Source organism: Hylobates moloch, unplaced genomic scaffold (assembly GCF_009828535.3).
Source record: "Hylobates moloch isolate HMO894 unplaced genomic scaffold, HMol_V3 SCAFFOLD_19, whole genome shotgun sequence".
Lineage (NCBI taxonomy): Eukaryota > Metazoa > Chordata > Mammalia > Primates > Hylobatidae > Hylobates > Hylobates moloch.
In genome coordinates this window covers 75,898,826-75,920,302 of record NW_026652294.1, presented here as the reverse complement: position 1 = coordinate 75,920,302, position 21,477 = coordinate 75,898,826, and the positions used below count along the sequence as shown (strand labels likewise).

The 21,477-nt window shown below is 37.9% G+C and overlaps 1 protein-coding gene across 2 annotated transcripts in view; it reads right to left on the bottom strand.

Moving 5' to 3' along the window:
• Positions 1–978: 978 nt before the first annotated feature.
• The window catches only part of PUM3 (pumilio RNA binding family member 3), a 39,997-nt gene continuing 19,498 nt past the window's right edge, over positions 979–21,477 (bottom strand). For both annotated transcript variants that reach the window (XM_032138332.2, XM_058431402.1), the window contains exons 12-18: positions 20,921–20,974; positions 17,335–17,415; positions 9,561–9,703; positions 8,702–8,924; positions 7,685–7,772; positions 5,153–5,243; positions 979–1,396 (exon numbers count right to left, since the gene is read on the bottom strand). In XM_032138332.2, the coding sequence (XP_031994223.1) occupies positions 1,264–1,396; positions 5,153–5,243; positions 7,685–7,772; positions 8,702–8,924; positions 9,561–9,703; positions 17,335–17,415; positions 20,921–20,974 (813 nt within the window). In that variant the 3' untranslated portion in view covers positions 979–1,263. The remainder of the gene's footprint in view (positions 1,397–5,152; positions 5,244–7,684; positions 7,773–8,701; positions 8,925–9,560; positions 9,704–17,334; positions 17,416–20,920; positions 20,975–21,477) is intronic.

Here is a 21,477-nt window from a genome sequence, read left to right as displayed (position 1 = left end):
AGAGCAGGGGTTCTTTCCCCCTTTCTCTGACTGGCTTCTTTATACAGAGAACACAAATCACAATGTATTAGGCAAACAAATGCAAGCTCTACTGTTGCCTTTTCCCCATTCACCTCCTTATCCCATCCCAGTTCCTCTAGTTCTCCACCCACACCCTTACTGGGTGATGGGAGAATCCATGTCAAAAGTTACAGCCATCAGCGCTTTTGCAGTTTGGGAAGGATTCAGTACACCACGGCAGGAGGGGTCCTGGTAGTCGGTAGGCTGGAGTAGTGCTGGGACCCCATGGTCTGGACAGGAAAGGCACAGCCAATTCCCCAGCAGGTGTAACTGCAGTGAGTGAGTACCCCGTTACATTAGACTACTTTGAGAAAGCAGCCAGATACTCATAGCCATGACTACATGAGCCTGATTGAGCTAACAATCCTTCTAAGCTTTGTTTGCTGAAAGAACTGCAGTTTTAAAATTCAAACATCCTACCTGTAGTTAAACTTCTGCACTACAACTAATTTCCACCTTCTTCCTTCTTATTCAAACTCCATAGACTTTGACATTTTAGGGACAGTCTCAAGGGAGAAAGTCTAATCACAAGGAGCTATTTACTTGGAAGGCCCAAAATCAGAGACAAGGAGAATTTCCCAGTGACCCTGACTTTAACACTGCAATCCACAGTGATCCCTTAATTCATTTAGCACATTTCCTCCTATGAGCTTAACTTACCGCAGTGGCTTTCAAACAAAATCTAGCATGGAACCTAATCCATAAAACAGCTAGGAAGGCAGCTGTGAACCCCCCACTGCCCCGGTACTCATTAAATTCCACTTTACTGTGCCCATGACTCCCCCTGGCTGTTCTTTTCCACATGCTGCCTTCCTTTGATAGGATGAAAGTCTTCTCAAGTCTCACCTTCTCCAGGAAGCCTTCTCAGACTATGCTCACTGAAGATGTCTTCTCCCCTGAATCAACTCATTCAACTACACTTTATATATCTGGTTGGTTCCACCATATATGATTGGTAAACTTTCCACATTAATTGCCTCACAATGATATGCTTACTACTGAATGTAACAGAGGAGACAGCTGAGATTTTTAAAAAAGACCATTTAAAAAAACAATTTATATAAATAGATTCGTATACAAAGAAGAAACACATATATAGAGTATATATACCAGTACGGTGGACCCTACCCCTTCTTTTCTGCATTGGGAAACAGAACAGAGAACAGAAAAAAATGATTCCATCTTGCTCTTAAGTCTTTCCACCTATGTGCTCAGTTTTTCAAGTAGAGTTTCTATTCCTTTGCTGGTGCTTTTGGTTTTTTCCAATGTAGGAATCAAGCTTTTCAGTGCAGCTTTGACTTTGTTTGCAACTTCCAGGTCACAACTCTGGAGGAGGCTGAAGAGAGGAAAACAATTAATTTCATAAGAACTCCTGGACCATCCCCAATACTACCTGTACCAATAGTACAAAAGACTTTCTCAACTCCTGGACCATCCCCAATACTACCTGTACCAATAGTACAAAAGACTTTCTCAACTCCTGGACCATCCCCAATACTACCTGTACCAATAGTACAAAAGACTTTCTCAACTGTGAGACAAGCCTTCTAACTATATACACATTATTTTTCATTCAAAGGATGAATGATGAGACCAGTAGCCTGTATTACAAAACCATGGAAAAAAATGTTTTAGAATCTTGCTGGTGGAGTCACCCAAGCAAAGACATTTGTAGGACCAACACCATTCCATACAGAGTTGGTTCTACCTTCACATTATCTTAGGACTGACTTACATCCTGTCTTAAAATGATTCTACATGTATTCTATCTTTCCTTCCCCACCTCAGGACTATAAGCTCAAGAGCAGGGACCGTATTTTATTTATTTCATGATGCTACATTTACAGAGCAGACGGGCAAAAAATGCCCACCACGTGGCTGAATGAAACTGTGTGAACACAGGCACAGAGAGGTCAGAGTTAGCAGGCCTTCTCACTGAACTCCACAGCGCTAACACTGAGTGAAGGGGCAAAGAGCTTCGCCGTGGAGCTTCACTGCTTGGGTGTGAAACCTGCCTCTACCACTCAGTAACTGTACAACCAAGAGCATGCTATTTAAACTCTCTTAAGACTCAGTTTCCCGAACTGTAGAATGGGATTCACAACAGAGTCCACCTTCTACCTCACAGAGTTGTTCTCTGAGGCTTAAATGGCCTTGTATCTAAAGCACCCAGCCAGAGCCTGACACTTAGTAAGCACTCAATAAATGTTAGCCATTCAACAAAATAAGCCCGGCCTCTGCTTTCTGAAACCCTGCTCGAGGACTCTATCGGAAGTGAAAGGAGCCCTAGAGGCTGGTACCGGCAGGCCCATTTCTCTGTGAATAGGACCTACAGCTCTGACCGCAGAGTACCAGGCCTGAATTTCCTGTTCTCTTCTTTTTCGGGACCCTATGTAAATACGGACCTCTGAAACACATTCTACAAATGAGGTACTTGGTATTTTCCAAAGTCCCTGGTCCCAATAACTTCCAATATGTCAATAAAGAGGAGGATAAATTATCAGCACCAAGCAATATTCTACTGCTTGTGGGAGACAAGCAAAAATTCAGCTTGCCACCTACAATGCTAAAAAGTAAAGTTCCCTTGTAATGAATTTGTGACTCACTAGGTGTTTTTATTTCATACATCTTGGCTAAACACACAGTTATACAACACATAATAGTAAGTTATTGCTTACTGAGCATATGCCACATATTAGACATAATGCTACGCATTTTATATGCATCATCCAATCTAGTTTTCATAACGACCAGAGGGTTATGATTAATCTCATTATTTTTACCACCAAGAAAATTAAGGCCCAGAAAAGCTGAATAATTTTCCCAAGGCTATGCACTAAGCTGGAACCCAGGCAGTCTGTCAAGTGCCAATGCTCCCAAATGTTAGAGAATTCTGCTTCTCTGAGTTACTTTTCAGCCAACATACAAGGCTGATTTTCTTTTCACCCAAAATTCACAAAAAGAATTTTTTTTGTATTATTGCTATATATAGCTCAACTTCCATTTAGAACTTCAAATATTTCCTGTGCTCCTGTTCCAGTTCTAAGTAGTGCTCCATAATAAACCTATAGTATCCTTCCTATGTTTGAAATCCACCTAATGGGAGTTCTGATTGATGAACAACCTTTGTAAATTAATTTCATGGCATTGCTGAAATTTCCAGTTAATTGAGTGTAATGAAAGAATGTGTCAGTAGGTGTTAACACTCCAAAAGCCTGGTGAAAAAATTTGTAACAAAAAAGTTCATGTATCAGCTAATGAATTCTGACTGTTTAACATCAACTGGAAAATCAACTAATTTTAAGCAGAAATGAACAAAATGATCTGTAACACTTATATATTTGGAGACACTGACATACCTGAAGATATGAATGCTCCTGTGTGTGTCTGTGAGTATATGTGTACCAGATCACGTATATGTTGAAGAAACACTTAAAATAACATTTACAAACAATATAGATTAAGTTGCACAGCATGTTGCAAGTGAAGTATCTTGAGAAATTCAAACTAGGGTTGATATCTGTTTTCCCAAACCTTAATAACACAGCAGGGGAAAAATCAATAGTAATTGCTTTAAAGCAACATACAAATCTTTTTTTAAATGAATGCTCTTAACAGAAGGTTTTCATCTGCACACAGAATGTATGGAAAATTTCAATGATTTGTGGATTGATTATAAACTCAACTAAGTTCAGAGAATAATACAAAAGAGGCCATAGTTCATCACTGTTTTTTTCTCATTTTAAGTCAGATATCAACAAATAGCATACACACTTCAGTAGCAAATGCTCTTCCAATCCTTTTAGAATCTTTTAAAACAATGAAGGAAATTACATGTAGAATTAGGCATGATTTAAAAGTCAACATTGTCACAGTTTTCACAGGGACATAAGTTATTCATTAAAAAAAATACAGGCTGGGTGCGCTGGCTCATACCTGTAATCCCAGCACTTTGTGAGGCCAAGGTGGGCGGATCACGAGGTCAGGAGATCGAGACTGTCCTGGCTAACACGGTGAAACCAGGTCTCTACTAAAAATACAAAAAATTGCCGGGCGCGGTGGCTCACGCTTGTAATCCCAGCACTTTGGGAGGCCGAGGCGGGCGGATCACGAGGTCAGGAGATCGAGACCACGGTGAAACCCCGTCTCTACTAAAAATACAAAAAAAAAATTAGCCGGGCGTGGTGGCGGGCGCCTGTAGTCCCAGCTACTCGGAGAGGCTGAGGCAGGAGAATGGCGTGAACCCGGGAGGCGGAGCTTGCAGTGAGCCGAGATCGCACCACTGCACTCCAGCCTGGGCGACAGAGCGAGACTCTGTCTCAAAAAAAAAAAAAAAAAAAAAATTAGCCAGGCGTGGTGGTGGGCACCTGCCGTCCCAGTTACTCAGGAGGCTGAGGCAGGAGAATGGCATGAACCCAGGAGGCAGAGCTTGCAGTGAGCCGAGATCGTACTCCAGCCTGGGCGACAGTGTGAGACTCCGTCTCAAAAAAAAAATACCAATTATGTTTTGGTCAAAACCATAAATGTGGTGAAGCCACCTGATACCTTGTGAATGTTATAATTTGTCAAAAAGATGGTAGTTTAAAAATCCTAAGGGCCAGGCACAATGGCTATGCCTGTAATCCCAGCACTTTGGGAGGTCAAGATGGGAGGATTGCTTGAGCCTAAGAGTCTGAGATCACCTGGGCAACATAGGGAGACCCTCATCTCTACAAAAAATAAAAAAATAAAAATTAGTTGGGTGTGGTGGCACACGTCTGTAGTCTCAGCTACATACGAGGCTGAGGTGGGAGGAAAACGAGCCCAGGAGGTTGAGGCTGCAGTGAGCTGCGATCGTGACACTGCACTCCAGCCTGGGTGACAGAGTGAGACTCCGTCTCAAAAAAAAAAAAAAAAAAAAAAAAAATCCTAAGGACTGACTGAAAGAGTTACATTTGCTTTCTAATATTTGGTCTGCTTGTCTAGATCATGAGTGACTGGGAGTAACACTAGACTATTGAGAACAAATATTAAAACTGAGAAATCAATGTGAAGGAAGTGTGTCTTCTGCATGACCAGGCCCTGCTCAGAGAAGGGCACACGTTATACATACCTAGAAAGAATAATGGCACCTCGATTTACGCTAGCCCAGGACTTCAGGTTCTTCATGCCAACATGCTCTACAAGTGTTTTTGCAAAACAACCTGTAAAATATACTGAAGCTTAGTGAACATCATATAATAAGATTTATACTCCCCATCCCCTTCTCTACTGCCCTTAAATCTGCAAATATTTTTTAAATAAAAAAGCTAACAAAAGTAACTTTCACCCAATCTCCCTTTTAACACAAAAAATTCCAGTGCAGGTTTATCTAACGCATTTCTAAAAGAGCCATTTGTTTTAACTCTGATCCCAAACCTAAGCTATGTTTAGCAGTAATTACTCAAGATAAACTATGAATTCTAATAAAACACTCACTTGGTTATATCTGCATTTCTTAGTATTATTTAATGATTTAACTTTGACCTGAAAGCTATTCAGGAAATAAATGTTTCACAGTAGCACCTCATGCTCGGTTGAAATCAAGTTCTTCCTCATGGAGAAATGCTCACTCAGAAGGTGCCATGAACATAACACAGTGTTCACGTGTTCAACAGTGGTTGATAAATGACTGTTCTAGCTTACACTTGGCATTTCTCTTTACAACGCTCACGTGCTCACAAATCAAAAATACCATTTGTCTCCTGTTATTCTAGTATTTCTGATTCCCAAGGTCTTGGTATTATCTTTTTCACTTGGCAATTAATGCTTGGACAAAGGAGAAATTCTGATAGCTAAGATTTAGTGCAGATGGAGGTAGGGACAACCTATCTTGAAGGCAAACATCATAGTCAGGTAGCATGTACTATATCATTCATTCAAAGATACCTGAATGTAAGGACTCTTTAAAGCCCAGAGGCCTATGGCTATTCAGCCTTTCATGGTACCTGCTAAACAGGGACAGAGTTCAGTTAGTGAGGCAAATTGTTTTCCAAAGCTGACCACAATAATATCTCCTGTCCTGTGTGCTCTTCTAGAATGCAGCCACTCCATCTACAGGGGGAATCCATGTCTTCTTTTGAATCACAGTGGGCCTCTGTGACTGACTTGACCAAGACAGTATGATGAAAGTGGCATTAAATGACTGCTAAGGATGAATCATGGCAGTGCCAGGTATTTACTTTGTTCTCTTGGGATGCTCACTCTTAAAAAAGCAACCATCTCGTGAAGGAGCCCAAGCAGCCTAGAAAGGGAAACTGGTCCGCAGCCAACAGTCAGTACTCACTTGGCAACCATGTGAGTGAGTTATTCGAAAAGTGGACACTCCAATCACAAACCGAGCAGCCCTAGATGACCCTGACTCTGAGCAGAGGAGGAGAGCGCCACCAGACCCTGATCAAGTCACTGTTTTGAAAACTACTAAGTTTTAAGGTGGATACTACACAGTAAGAGAATCAAAACAGCTAGACATGCAGGAGGACAAACTCATTTGGTGCTGTATGAATACGACAAGACAAACACATCAGACCCAAACAGGCAGATTTTAGCGTTCTCAGCACATTTTAATTAAGAGGGAGAAAAACCACTGGACATTAAGCCAGACTACTTTTCTGGCATAAACTCAAACTATACATCAACTTTTTAATAATGAAAAAGATGATTCCATATGTTATTTTTTTTTAATATTTATCACAAGGCTTCTCTTTTACAAAAAAATTTAGTGAAAAATAGCCCCAGGTCCCCATTCTTAAAGGTAAAGTGAGAAGTGACAGCTCTACTGCTATACTGATTGCCTCACTAGCCATTAGAGCTGCCACTTGCCACAAGACATGAATTCATGATCTGTCACTTTTTTTCAGACATTGTAATGAAAAGCCCAAACTGTTTTAACTCAGTAGGGGAAAAAAATCTCTCCAGTGGTTTAAATACCAGATGGAATTTGGATTTTCTTAGTGAAGGTCTGGTTGGAGATAGGACTGAGAGGGGAATGGCATGCAAATGCTAATGCTGTCCTTCTCTAGAGAGCTCAGTTTCTACAGAGCAGCTGTAAGGCTTACAAAAAACCAGAAAGCGCCAAAGACTGGCTTACTCCTTGGTCACATGTATTTCAATGCCAAATGAACAGGCACTAGTCCAAAATTCTCTTACAAGGATAATCTTCTTCTGCTTATTGTTTCTTCAAACATAGAGATAAATATCATGCCTTTCTACTGAGGTAATGATACTCAACAATTGGGGCCCCCTGCCCCCTCTCACCATCCTCATTAGAATGGCATTTTAAGGCATTGACCAAGCCAGGTTAGAAGCCTGCAGCAGCAGAGGAAGGAAAACATGGAGAGTGCAGGGGGGCGGGGTGTGGGGGGCGGGCAGGGGGCAGGTGGGAGGTGGAAAAAAGAAAGAAAATTAAAAGAGTTCTCAGGCACAAATATTTCTAGGGGAAAAAGCATTACCAGCAACCACTGAATCATTTCTTATTCACAGACACCATTTCTAAACACTTGATGAACTTCATTTGAGCTTAAATGGCCAGTACAAAGTTCAGGGATGCCAGGAATTATTGGAATTCCACATGAGATACAAGAAAAAGTCAAATTTCATAGCCTACCTTCTTTCCCATTTTCTTTCATCTTTTTATCTTGCTCTATTAACCACTTCAGAACTAGATGTCCTGCAGGATGTTCTGCAATGTGAAGCTATGAGGGGCCAAGAACAGTTAATTTTAAAAGCTGTTTTCATTCATGCAAATACATTTGAATGAATACACACAATTTATGTCATCACATATAGATAAGGACTCAGCCACTTTTAAAGTTCCGCAGGCTTAAGAGGTCTTTATCTAGAACAACCATCATACTTGGGGGGACCACAGATCTATTCTAATCCCCAGACTGAAAGACGGTTATGCCAGATAAAACAGCCACTGCACAGCACTTCAGTCTCAGCTTCATGAAATCTGCTCTGACCAGTAGCACCACAAGGCTCATCTTAATGCTAATCATGTCTTGGACTGAAATATGCCATTCTCAGACACAAATAAACCTACAGGACAGAACACTATAGCACAAACATCAAAACCCAATGCTGCATGCTGTTTAAGTACACATGACCACCTAAGGGGATTATCTGATGAACGAATCAAGAAAGCATCTCTTCAGCTCAACCTTACTCCTTTTCAAGAGCAATACCAAGCGTTCCCAGTTATTTGGGCTTCTCCTTAGCAAGTATGGGAGGCAACCGGCTCAGTCTCCGTATAGAGAAACTTTCAAGGTACATTCATCTTTCCCATTTGTGAATATGGTCAGGGGCCAGGGCTTCTCTAAGATCCACGGCCCACTTCTCTTCCCCAGTCTCAGGTGTCAGAAGCACCTCGGGCACTCAATACTTGGCAATGATTTCATTCATAAGCAAATTCATGTCTGTAAAACATTCCCAAGTGCCAGGCTTTGACCCAGATGGTGAGAGAAAATTAAAGATGAATGTAATTGCTGCTGTGAGAGGTTCTTGGTTGTTTATTCAACAGGCATCTCCCTCCCCAGCTTTCTTACTGACACCCCACATCCTCCAAAAATGAAGTTTTTGTGGCCTTTGCAGCTTTCCTGCCTGTCCTTTAATGGCACATTACCTCTCCGTCCTTGCCACCAGGACGCAGTTCTGTTGCCGCCAAGCTGGCGATGACATTCATGGCAGGCTGAACGTCTCCAGTGGCAGATCCCAGAATGTCGGACACCAACACACACGCAGACTTATCTAGCACCACTTCTTGGGCGTGTTCTTGCAGGTAGCTTAACAAAGCTGGAGAAATGGATTCTAGGAGCTCCTGTCTGCGGACCTCTGTATCTTTCTTACTGTTGAATGGGGTATTAAGGTAAGATAAATCGCAAAGGAAATGTGGTGATATTATCACAAAAACCTCTAAGAGCTTATCACAGACTGTATCACACTCTATTATTATTGTCTATCTTTCTGTTAAGCATGTAGACAATGAGTGATTTGAGTACGTGTTCTATCTGTTTCTAAAAATGTTTGTGTCCCACGATCTGAATAGTGCCTGGCACAGAACAAGAGCTCAATAAAGGGAGTCTGGCTTGTGTAATACCAAAAAAAAAAAAAAAAAAAAATCCAAAAACCAAATAACATACCCAGAAAACAACACATTTACACTGCTGTATGGACACCATACTCTAGGGTACTCAAATATGTGGTATCGGTAGCTTTGAAAATAAAGCAAAATAAAAGCCAAACCGCACGCTTGAATGCCCACTATGTGCCAGGTGCTCAGGTGTTCTTTTGGCACGACACTTTTATTTCCTTTTCGAGATAAAAACTTAAAGAATCTGTCAAAAATATAGGCTTGAAAATGGAATTCACCTTTTCAGCAGTTCTAGAGAGAGGGTATGGATGCGTAAATGGATTTCTGGAAGCATGCAATACTCAACATTAACAGAGGAATAAAGAAGTCAAGCCATTCTACTTGGTTTTACCTGTGTGCATTTCCATCTCCTTTTTGCAGAACTTCAATGATTTCTCGTACTGTATGTGCAGGATCTCTGGGGCTTAGTAAGTACAATAGGACCTTCCTTCCATATTTGTCATTTACTATGCTAGGCAATGAACTGATAATTTCCTATAGAATTATAAACAAAAAAAAGAATCAATATCTGCATTCTTAAAATAAAGTACCACAGGACCTTCCTTCCATATTTGCCATTTACTATGGAACTGATAATTTCCTATACAATTATAGTATATGTGCTGCCAAAGTGAGCACAATGTCGTATAAAATATAAACAACAACAGCAAAATGAATCGATATCTACATTCTTAAAATAAAGTATGCCTGGAATTTCAATGCTGAAGAATACATACTTAACTACTATTTTTCCCAGAGTACTTCATGGAAAATATGGAGCTAGTTCTGAAATTGTCTCATTAAAGCACACAGAGATTTACATTTAGAACACAGAATCAATTCTCTTTTGTGACTAGCATTACTGAACAACTCATTTATATTAACTGACCAAGCCCAAGGACTTAAAAAATATTTAAAGGTGTTATCTTCATTCATTATGGCCAGTATTTCTCGGGCCACTATTACTAGGGACATCACTTGCTGAGGTCACTGAGTAGAGACGGTTAATTTGCAGCTGCATTTAAATGTAGCGTCGGCATGAATGAAGAACATTTCTATTAGAATTTCCCTGCTGAGACGTATGTGAAAGGAGATAAAGAAACTCTGTTAAATCGAACAAGTGGATAAAGGCTTTTAAAGTTAGGTTGCTTATTCATGGCGAATGAAGGCTGTTTAGCTACTGCAATGAAAAACAAAAACAGAGGAGGAGGGGAAACCAAATCCAGAAAGCCTCGACTAAGCAGTTACAAATTACGCTATATAACATTTCCAATCAACATACCCAAGAACAGTAACCTCCTTTTCTAGTTGTTCGAATTTAAGGGACAAAAGCAATGTCATCCCCACCCTAACTAAACTCCTGTGTAAATCTGATGTTTTCAAAGATAGAAAAGTCACTTGAAAATTTTTAAAAATTCCTTTATTCTTAATAGAGAAGATGCAACAGAAGAGTCATCAATTTGTTTCCCCCACCTCTAACACTCCTATTTCTTGTAACAAACTTTATAAATATTCAATGATGTTTGAGCACCCCATATTCTTTAGAACTGGCTGGGCCTCGGAAAGAGTTCTGTCCAACCGGCCGGGTTTACAGATGAGGCATGCAGAAAGAGGAAAGGATCTGCCAGAGGACTCACAGTGGCAGCGTCCTGGTCCTCCAACTCCAAATCTAGTCTCTTTCAAAGAAAACATAAAACCTCTTCTTAAGGAAAGGAATTCTCTCTGAGATGATATATTCAGATCTGCTCTTCTTATAAGGGCCTATTTATTATGATGAGATTAGTAATTTTAGCGTGAGGAACCAAGCTCAAAATCAAGTCAGCCATCAACCATGAGACCATGAATCTCACTGCATCATGATCCTACGGCTGACGCTGCTGCTCCAGGTTCCAAACACCATGTTTCTCTTTTTAAAATCTCAACCTTCCCTCATTTTTTGCACAAAAGTAGAGCATGCTTCTGATAACAGTAGCTAACACTCGTTAAGTGCTTACTAGGAGTCAAGCACTACTGAGAGCTGCACACTGATCATCTAACATAATCTTCTGACCACTATGACCTGTTTCTACCAGTCCTATCCCCATTATGCTCTCCTAACTACTTCTGAAGTTTAAGATCACCGTATAAAGATTCCCATGTAACACATAAAAGTTTTCAGAGAGGTGAAAATTCAACAGGTCTAACCACCTCAAAATGAATAAATAATTTCAACCACCCAGGGAAAATGAACTTAAAATTTCAGTAATAAACGGGTAAACAAACAAAAACATACAGAACTTGCTACAAGGTAGGGAACTCTCTCAAGGCAAACAAACTCCAAAGTGAACTCAAACTATGTTTTTTGTTTTTTTTTGAGACGGAATCTCACTCTGTTGCCTAGGCTGGAGTGCTGTGGCGTGATCTTGGCTCGCTGCCACCTCTGCCTCCTGGGTTCAAGCAATTCTCCTGCCTCAGCCTCCGGAGTAGCTGGGACTAGAGGCTGCGCCATGACACCCAGCCTATTTTTGTATTTTTAGTAGAGACGGGGTTTCGCCATGTTGGCCAGGCTGGTCTCGAACTCCTAACCTTAGGTGATCCACCCACCTCAGCCTCCCAAACTGCTGGGATTATAGGCATGAGCCACCACACCAGGCCAATCTATGTGTTGCTGATAATGAAGTGTTTAGTGCCCCAAATACGGCGTACCTTGAGTGTGCCTTTAGTGTACTTTAGGTACCTATATTAATTAACCAACTCATAAAAGAGGACAAATGCTTTAATTTGTTATATATTTTGTTAATTTGTTGAAAGAAAGAGGTGAGAATAATACATAGGCTGGGCCAATTTCTACAGTTTTAAAAAAAAAAAAAAAAAAAAAAACTTCGCTGCCCTTAACAAAATGACTCTGAAATATAACACCTTTAAAAATTTGTTTTTTTGAGAACAAAAAAACAAAACAAAACAAAAAAACTACGCAGTATGTAGTGAACAACTATAATGGCTACTCTACACTTTTAGTTAACGTTTTTTTCCCTTGGTATAGGGAGGAAACATGAAGCCGGCAATGTATTCCTCAATACACCGAGCTTTCTCCACAGCTTCCACGCTTACGCTTGGGCAGAAATGGTTTTATAAAATGAGAAACTGGGACTTCATGATATGCATAAAACCTGTGCTTAAATACTACTCAGACCAGTCCCCAAATTCATTGAACTTTACTCCCTTTTGGTTTGTAATTAAGGAATTTAGAATCTGAATTCATATTTAATTAAGGCTTTTAAAAGAATGCATGTTTATAAATAACAATTTTACAAAAAACTAAAAAACATTACTTCAAAATGTAATATCATTTTTTTCAACCAACCTTACTGATCAGAAAAAAAAAATGTAGTATCATTTAATCCTTCCCCAGCTCGCCCTCGTTCCAGCTTTCCCCTACCATCAAAAACATACATCTTTGAAAGAGTACTACTCCATTTCTCTTTAACTTGGGTTACAGACAAAATGGGGAGGAAGTTCTAGATTATCACATGGTGTGTACTAACAATTCCAGTAACATGTATAAATAGGTAAGAGACAGCTAAGGCATAGCGGATTTTGTGCAGAATTTAGTGTCTCGGGTCTTGAGTTCAAGCTGTGTAGCCTTTGGCAAATCCATTAAACTCTTTGCATATTAATTCCCTTATATTTAAAAGGAAATGATACACCTGCCTAACTCATGGGCTATTACCAGGAGCAAATCAGAAAAAGTCACACTGCAAAGTGAAAGCTGCCATAAAATAATTATTTCATATTAAAAACATACCTTTCAATATGTATAGCCTCCTTAACTATGGAGATTAAATAAAGCTAGCTGAGTCAGGAGTTTTTACCCTCAAGAGAAAGAATACGAAAAACTGTTTAATTCAAAAGGTTTTGGCTTAGCTTACTCCTAACAAGAGTTAACTTACAGAAAATTCACAAAGGCCCATTTATTGTAATTTCTTCTTAAGCTCTAAAGTAGGCATGAAAACAAAGAAAGCATGGGAATTACAAAAGACTTCCCTTCTGAAGACATCTTTGGCCAGTTCTGACTGCCTTGTGCTGAACTCTAGCTAGATACCTTGGCACTCTTGTTTTGCCAATGCTCTTTTAAAGAGGAAGGGTAAAGGTCAAAATAAAGATGCACACATGAAGTAAGGTTAAAGCGTATGCATTTATGGTCGAGGGTAGAAATGTAAAAATCAACCCATCCACGGTGCTGAAGACTGAGCCTGTGGTGTCCACTCTTACGGTAGTTTGCTATGGGGACAAAAAGAAATGCAGACTACTATATAGAACCTAAAATCTAGTGAAGAGGGAAGAGAGTTAATAAAAAGTTAAAACTAGGAGATTTAACTAACAGATAACAGAAATATAGAAAGCAGGTTAGATCATCAGGCAGCTTCCCCAGTATTTTGTTCTGAAAACAGGGTGACTGTTTCCAAAAGTCTACCTTTTCAGCTGCACTAAAAAAACTGGAAGGTCTAGTTCAGTGGGTACACTGCTTCATTCAGTTTTGCAAAATGAAAAATGTCCTGGAGATTGCCTAACAATGAGCATATTTAATACTACTTAACTGTATACTTCAAAATGGTTAACATGGTAAATTTTGTTATACGTAGTTTACCTCAATTAAAAAGAAAATAAATGTGAAGATCTATCGCCATGGAGCTCACACTGCCAGGGATTGGAGCTGAATGGTGCCCACCACCTTGCAGAGGGCGTGTGCTCTTGCTATTTCCTACAGTCCCTCCCACATCTCCTTGTCTCACACCTGGCCTGGCCACTCATTTACCTATCTGGTCAATGAAGGTTTGCGGGTTTGTGAGCCCTGGGTGAGATCATGATTAACTGCTCACGGAAAGGATGGCAAAGAAGACTACAGTAGTTGAATGGGTGGGGAGACCACATCTGACTAGAAGATCACTATCTGGTGATTACACTAGAGCTTAGTCTTAATAGAAAACAAGCAGTGATTATCGGGCTATGATTTCAACTTGACATTTTGGGAAATCTAGTTACTCTAAATGGAACGCTTAGCAACACACTAAGCTTTCTTGGCTATTTTTAAAAGCACTGCGTAATGCAATGGTTTTGTAGTGGCTGAGTGGGAAACAGGAACACGTGACTCTCTATATAAACATACATACAGCAAATTTGGCAGCCCAGCATTTCTGCTAAGTGCCTTAGAGAAACTTAACATGTACCCAAGGAGACATATACAAGAATGTTCATGGATTTGGATTAGCAAAAATTAAGAATTAAAGTTAGTTTTTAAAACTGTAAACAACCTAAACATCCATCACCAGGAAAACAGAAAATAAATCGCAGTATAGTCACATGTAATAGAATACTGTTTGGCAGTGAAATATAAATGATTTAGAATAGGGATGGGTAAACTATGGCCCATTGGTCAAATCCAGCCTATAGCCTGTTTTTGTCCATCTTGCAAGCTAATAATGGTTTTTACATCTGAAAAGGGTTTTATAAAACAAAAACAAAATGAACAAGAATACATGATAGGACCATATATACCCCACAAAGGCTAAAATAATTATTAACTGGCCCTTTATAAAAAAGGCTTGCTGACCCCTGATGATAAATTTCACAAATATGAGAAAAGAAAAAAAGCAAGATGCAGAAGAATATATGTAAGACATCATTTATACAGAACTTGTAAAAATGTAAAATAAAATTAGATATATGTTTTACAAAATAAAAAATGTCTACATATAGTAAAAGGATAAGGAAATGCATATGAATAATAAATAACAAATTTATCATAGTAGATATGGGGTGATGATAGGATATCAGGGATGGGTACACAAAGGGCTTAAACTTGAACTGTATTTGTCAAGTTTTATTTCATGTCAGGTGGTGGGAAGCTGGATATTCACTGTATTGTTCATACCATTCTGTATATTTTAAAGACAATGGCTTTAAAAATATGCATCAATATTTATTCACCCTCAAACAACAATTGGCGAGTGTACTTATTTACCTTCCAGTGAACATTGCTGTCAAACTGCCTGCACATCAAGGACTGCAAAGGTAAACTGGATGAAACTTTATGTTTCTTTAGGAAAGTAAAGTAGTAAGAAAGACCTAGTATCCATTTTGAAAGGCGAAGAGCTCAGCTGACCAGGCTGTGATTTCAACCCGACATTTTGGGAAGTCTGGGTGCCCTGAACAGAGTGCTTAGCAACACTAAGCTTTCCTGGTTATTTTTAAAAAGCACTGCATACCGCAACTGTTTTTGTGGTAGGTGAGTGATGGGAAAAATCCAAGGGCAATTAGCATTCCAGAATTTTATCACGAGCTACACAATTTAATAATACACAGAACCTGTTGAACATTTGTCAGTTACAGGCGAGAGATCGGCAAATCAGGCCATTCAGGGAAAGCTGCCCTAAGTATGAGAAAGTCATTAAGAATGTGGGTTAAGCAGTTGTGGGAATCAAAGTGATAAGCATAAGGAATTAAAACTTTTTCACCAGCAACTTTAAGTGGCATACATCTTTGGAAAAAAATTAACAGACAATTCTGGCAAATTGTGAAGGAAATGTGGTTTCTCTTGAAATCCATTTGGAACAGTTTTATGCAAATTTTAGTTGTCGTGCAAATATTAAACAAAAGCAAACTTTCAACATCCCAGCCTGTTTCCATTTCTGTGAAACAACTTTATTCATCGGCCAATTCTATGGCCTCACATCTCTGTCACAGGAATGAAAAACAATCATTATTGATTGGAGTCAAAAGGGTAATAAAGTCACAAGGAACATGTCAAAATACTCAGTTTGTAACATGAAAGTCTTGCCAACTTGTTTCTTCCCACAATCCTATCCTAAAGAAAGTCATCACAGTCTTAAAACAGTCAAGGGTAAAGTTGGAAAATGACAGCAAGGGCATGAGAAATTCACACACACTGGGACCTACAGCTGGCATCTAAGAAAACAATCTTCCCCTCCACTAGCTGGTATACTTTTTCTATTACACTCAGCTCTACTGATCCCGGGAGGCTACAAAGAGAGACCACAGCACCACCACCTGACAACAGGTAAATTCTCTTTTTGAATCATCATATTCTTCTTTCTTGCAGATGTGAAAGTACCACTTGTCGTCACTAAGATTTCTCCAAGGGTCCCATTCATGTATATCAAACAGAAAGGCTTGTGTAATTTTCAGACGAATAACCTATGTCTATACAGATTATGTGGTTTTCAAGACGTTTCCCAAGTTTGGTCACTACTATGAAACTAGTATTTTCTTATCCCCACCCTGCTGCAACCTCTACCATATACTCAACACCACTCATACACCAAAAACAAAAGAAAAGACAATCGTAGAATCAGAAAAAGAGACTATCGATGCAGAATGAAGAAAACAAATAGTTTAGAATGCAATTTTTACTTTGGAGTACTTCCCCTAAGAGGACAACTGGTTTTTCTGAAGGCAAGTTTAGGGATAAATACACTAAATTCAAGTATTACCACTTTATGGTCATTACACTGGACTAGAAGGAATTGCTGAAATGTAAAAAGGAAGCTAGAGTTTTAATTTTAGTAATAACTTTTAATCTGACCCTACAAAAGCTCTAAGAAGCATCACAACTGAGTGAGTTTTGTACATTTTTCTTCTCCATCAGCTCAATCCAACACAGATGCATTGATCAACCGGGTAACCGTGCAGAGGTAATTATTTCCCCACAGGGAGAGAGATAATTTAATAGGTCACAGATACTCTCTGCTTGTATTTAAGTTCTGGAATAACTAAGGAATTACTATGCTAATTTCTGGTCATATCTAAATATCACTTTGCTAATTTTCCATAGTTTAGAATCACATATGGTCTAAAGTACCATGTTATTCTAATCCAAAATATAAGTGTTAAATCTTAATTTGACCAGTCTTAAATATTTAAAACAGTATTAATAAAGTTACAAGGTTAAGATTTATACAGGAATAAAACAAACCTCCAAAATAAAACATAATTAACTTAAAAGTAAGCAAAAATACTGATAGAAGGCACAGCTGCAAGTCTTTACACATGCATGGTGAAATCAAGCTTACACATCCACAACTGATTTATCGATGTAATTTAAATTCAAGACCATCAGAGTTACTTACTGATATGATTATCTGCTTCACAAGCTTAGTATCATCAATACAATCAAATGCCGCCAGTAAAACCAAATGGGAGTATTGGCCCTGCAAGAATTGGAAGCCAGTAAAGGTTAAAAACAAGTGCACAGATTTTCCCTCTTATTCTACACATGGAATATTTTCAGAAAGGTTACCTACATTGACAACTTGTCGAACATAACAAGACGAATAAAAGCCATTTTAACGAACTTCCTCTCTTATCACGACCTCATTCATTATATTCTAGAGGTAACGTTGTTTTTTTTTAAAGCACATTATCCATTACCAAATAGTGTAAAACTAATACTTATGTAAACAGGTACACTTTTAATGAATAGCTACCCGAAAATTAAAAGTTCAAGTTATAAGATTAAGTTAAAAAAAATCTACATAAACACATATATAAGATACTCCAATCATGAAAAAGAAAATATAAACTCATACAATTTTACACACACACACATACACACGATACACATAATATATGTACACAGGAAATCCTGGAAGGCAAGGCATTGTAATAGTCATCTCTGGGTTATACAAATGATTTTTAATTTTCTTTTCTATATTGCTCAATTTCTTTAAAGTGATCTCACAAAATTAGAATATAAATAATTATACACTGAATGAGAATGATATAAAAATCATTGCTTTAAAAAAGTATAGCTGCATGAGATCACAGAAATACACATGTGGCTTTCACAACACTCATCTTTTGAAATAAAATTATTTCCATGATGCTAATACTGTTCCAAACATTTAAAGAACACCTACTTTATGTTAAGAACAGAAACAAAAGAAAACAAAAACCTGTTTCCAGAGCTTGTGGCAGGAGTATCTCGGATGTTGATATAATTGTTTTAAACTTTGATAGGAATTTGATTTTTGATAATGGCCCACAATCATTCAGAGCCAGATCTGATGAATATCACAGATAATACAATTTCAATTAGAAACAATAACGAAGTTGCTAACTGTAAAGTCAAAAAGACAAACTGAAGATAAACAAAAAGGTCTAACACCCTTACTATACAAAGACCAACAACCAAATAAAAATGGGCAAAGCCAGGCGCGGTGGCTCACGCCTATAATCCCAGCATTTTGGAAGGCTGAGGCTGGTGGATCATGAGGTCAGGAGATCGAGACCATCCTGGCTAACAGGGTGAAACCCCGTCTATACTACTAATACAAAACATTAGCCGGGCGTGGTGGCGGGCACCTGTAGTCCCAGCTACTCGGGAGGCTGAGGCAGGAGAATGGCGTCAACGCGGGAGGTGGAGCTTGCAGCGAGCCCAGATCGCGCCACTGCACTCCAGCCTGGGCAACAGAGCAAGACTCTGTCCCAAAAAAAAAAAAGAACATGAAGAGTCAGATCACAAAAACAGAAGTACAAATGTCTTTAAACGTATGAAATAATGCTTTATGAATTAATTAAGGACAATAATTAAAACAATGAAATGCCATTTATCCTATAGGTGATGGTGAAAACCTCTGACAACAGACTAATTTATCAAAGGTTTAGGGAAAAGCAGGCACACTTGTATGTTGATGAGAATGTAAAGTAGTTCAGCTTCTTTGAAGAGCAATTGACAACACCTATACAAATTTAAAATGCAGGTATGACCTGATCCAGTAATTCCAGTTCTAGGGATTTATCTTGCAGACGTGTTTCCATGTAAGTACAAAGACTTACATATGAGTATATTCACTGGAGTACTAATTGTAATTTTAAAAATTCTAGAAACTACCAAAATGCCCAACAGTGGGGACTGGTTAAATAAATTACGGTACAGGCATACGATGAACTATTACAATCACAAAGAAAAGTGAGGTAGACAGATGTATGTATATTGAAATAAAATGACCCATAATATGAATTAAGTGAAGGAAACAAAATAGAGAACAATGTGCCTAGTACAAAATCACTGGTTTCAGTTCTCTTAACTCGGACACACATAAGCATAACCAAGCATAAAATATTTCTGGATGAATACAACAGAAGGTGGTACAGAATTGAATATAAGTGAAAAATAGACAAATCCACAAGTATAGTTGGAAATTTTAACATGTTTCTCTCAGCAACTGATAGAACTAGAAAATAAGTCAGTAAAAACATTGATGGTATGAACACTATCAACTACTTTGATCTAATTGACAAATATGGAATACCTCACCAAACAACTCTACAATATATTATTTTCAAAATACTTAGACCACATGTTAGGCCATAACACAGGTCTCAATAAATTTAAAAGGAACAAAATAATATAGAATATATCAAGAAACCCCCGATATTTGGAAATGAATAATTCCAAATTATCCATGGATCAAATCCATGGTTAACATTAGTTTATCACCCCTTTAGAAGTCACTCTTTGAGATTTAAAAAGATATGTACTTAGTATTGAATTACCTGACATAAACGGTAGAACTAAAACAATCTAATTTTGTTATTTTAAAATGTCATACTCTTAATACCTTTGTGAATTTTCTATTAACATTCTAGTTTTTACTTATTTTAATGTATTCAAATTAGAATGTCACACATAAAAATTTACTTAACATTGAATTATGAATTATAAAAAAATCACATACACTGGAAACGAGAATTCCATATTTCACTTTGTTATAGGAACGTTAGCTGCCTTCTGAATTCTTCTAATCTCCAGCCCAACAGAAGACAACAGTCAAGTACACAATCACACAGCATTAATTTTAACTGGTTTGACTTAGTATTTCAAACAAGTTGAAGTATTCACCAGATGCTAGTAGTTCTCACTGGATTTTTTCAAAGGATAAAGTAGTTGATTACTACATAATTTTAGTTCATCAGTAAATCAGAAATTTACTGATGAACTATTTATCCAGCAAATACATAAAGTATAACTCAAAAATTAAAATTGTATTTACTACATATATTCTAGTTACAGTACTCCATAGTAACAGCATGAAAAATTATTTAATATCTAAAAACATATAAACCCTATTTTTGAAGCAACAAATCCCCCAGAAAAAACTTTTGTACCTATGAATTTCATTAGGAAAATTGTTACTGCATTTCTAAAGAGCTATAAAATTTAACAACTAAAAATTTCCATAACGACACTGCAAATTTATTCTTAAAAAAAAATAAAAAGATACATTTTAATTTCTTTTATGGTTTTGGTCATAAGGAAAACTAGTATCAAGTTTCTGAAGTGCAATCTGGCATCATTCGCCCAGAGACTAAAATATGTAGATACCGTATCCAGGCAGTAATTCCCATATTTAATTAACATGACTGGACAAATTCACCAAAAAAGCTAGTAAATATCAGGTTTTCAAAGAATATCTAATAAAAGTAGAAAACTATCACAATACAATGTTAAATTAAAAAAGGAGAAAAGAATGCATGTGGCATGGTTTCCATTTTGTGTAGATAAAATACGAAAATACATGTAGACGCACAGACAAATATAATAAAACAATTTTCTGCTTGGTAATTTTCTGAATTTTTCCAAATTTTCTATAATAGACATGAATTCATCTTACTACCAAAAATAGTTAGAATATGTAGTTTTATTATACTTACATTAGCCACCTTTTCAACGTAAGTCTTCATTGTTTTCACAATCACTTTCCTGTCCTTAAAAAGGAAAGATTGTCTCACTGAACTTTCAGTTATGTATTAAGGGTATTTCGTAGTTAAACATTTTAATATAATATTTATTAAGTTTTCATTTGAGTGGCATATGTTTATCATTAGTAAAAATAATAGTTATGCAGCCAGAACGAAAAAACTGTAATATACCAAAGAAGTTCGCTTAGAGCTATTACAAACTTAGATGTGTATGTGATAGGGTTAGGGTTATGGTTAGGGTTTGCAAGGCAAACCTAGTGAAGCCACCTTTCACAGTGAGACGGGACAGATCCTTCTTCCAAGGTCTAAACTGCCCTCAAATGCAGAGTCTAGCAAACAGTTAGTACTCATCTGCATTTGTTGAACAAAATTAAATTTGCATTAAAAAAGTAGATATAGTACAACTATCTTTTAAAGGCAGAATTATGCTGACCAAGGAAATAATGATAATTTCTGTGATTAATAAGGATCTTCACCTTTTCCCTCAAGTACTTAACACCTATGGGAGC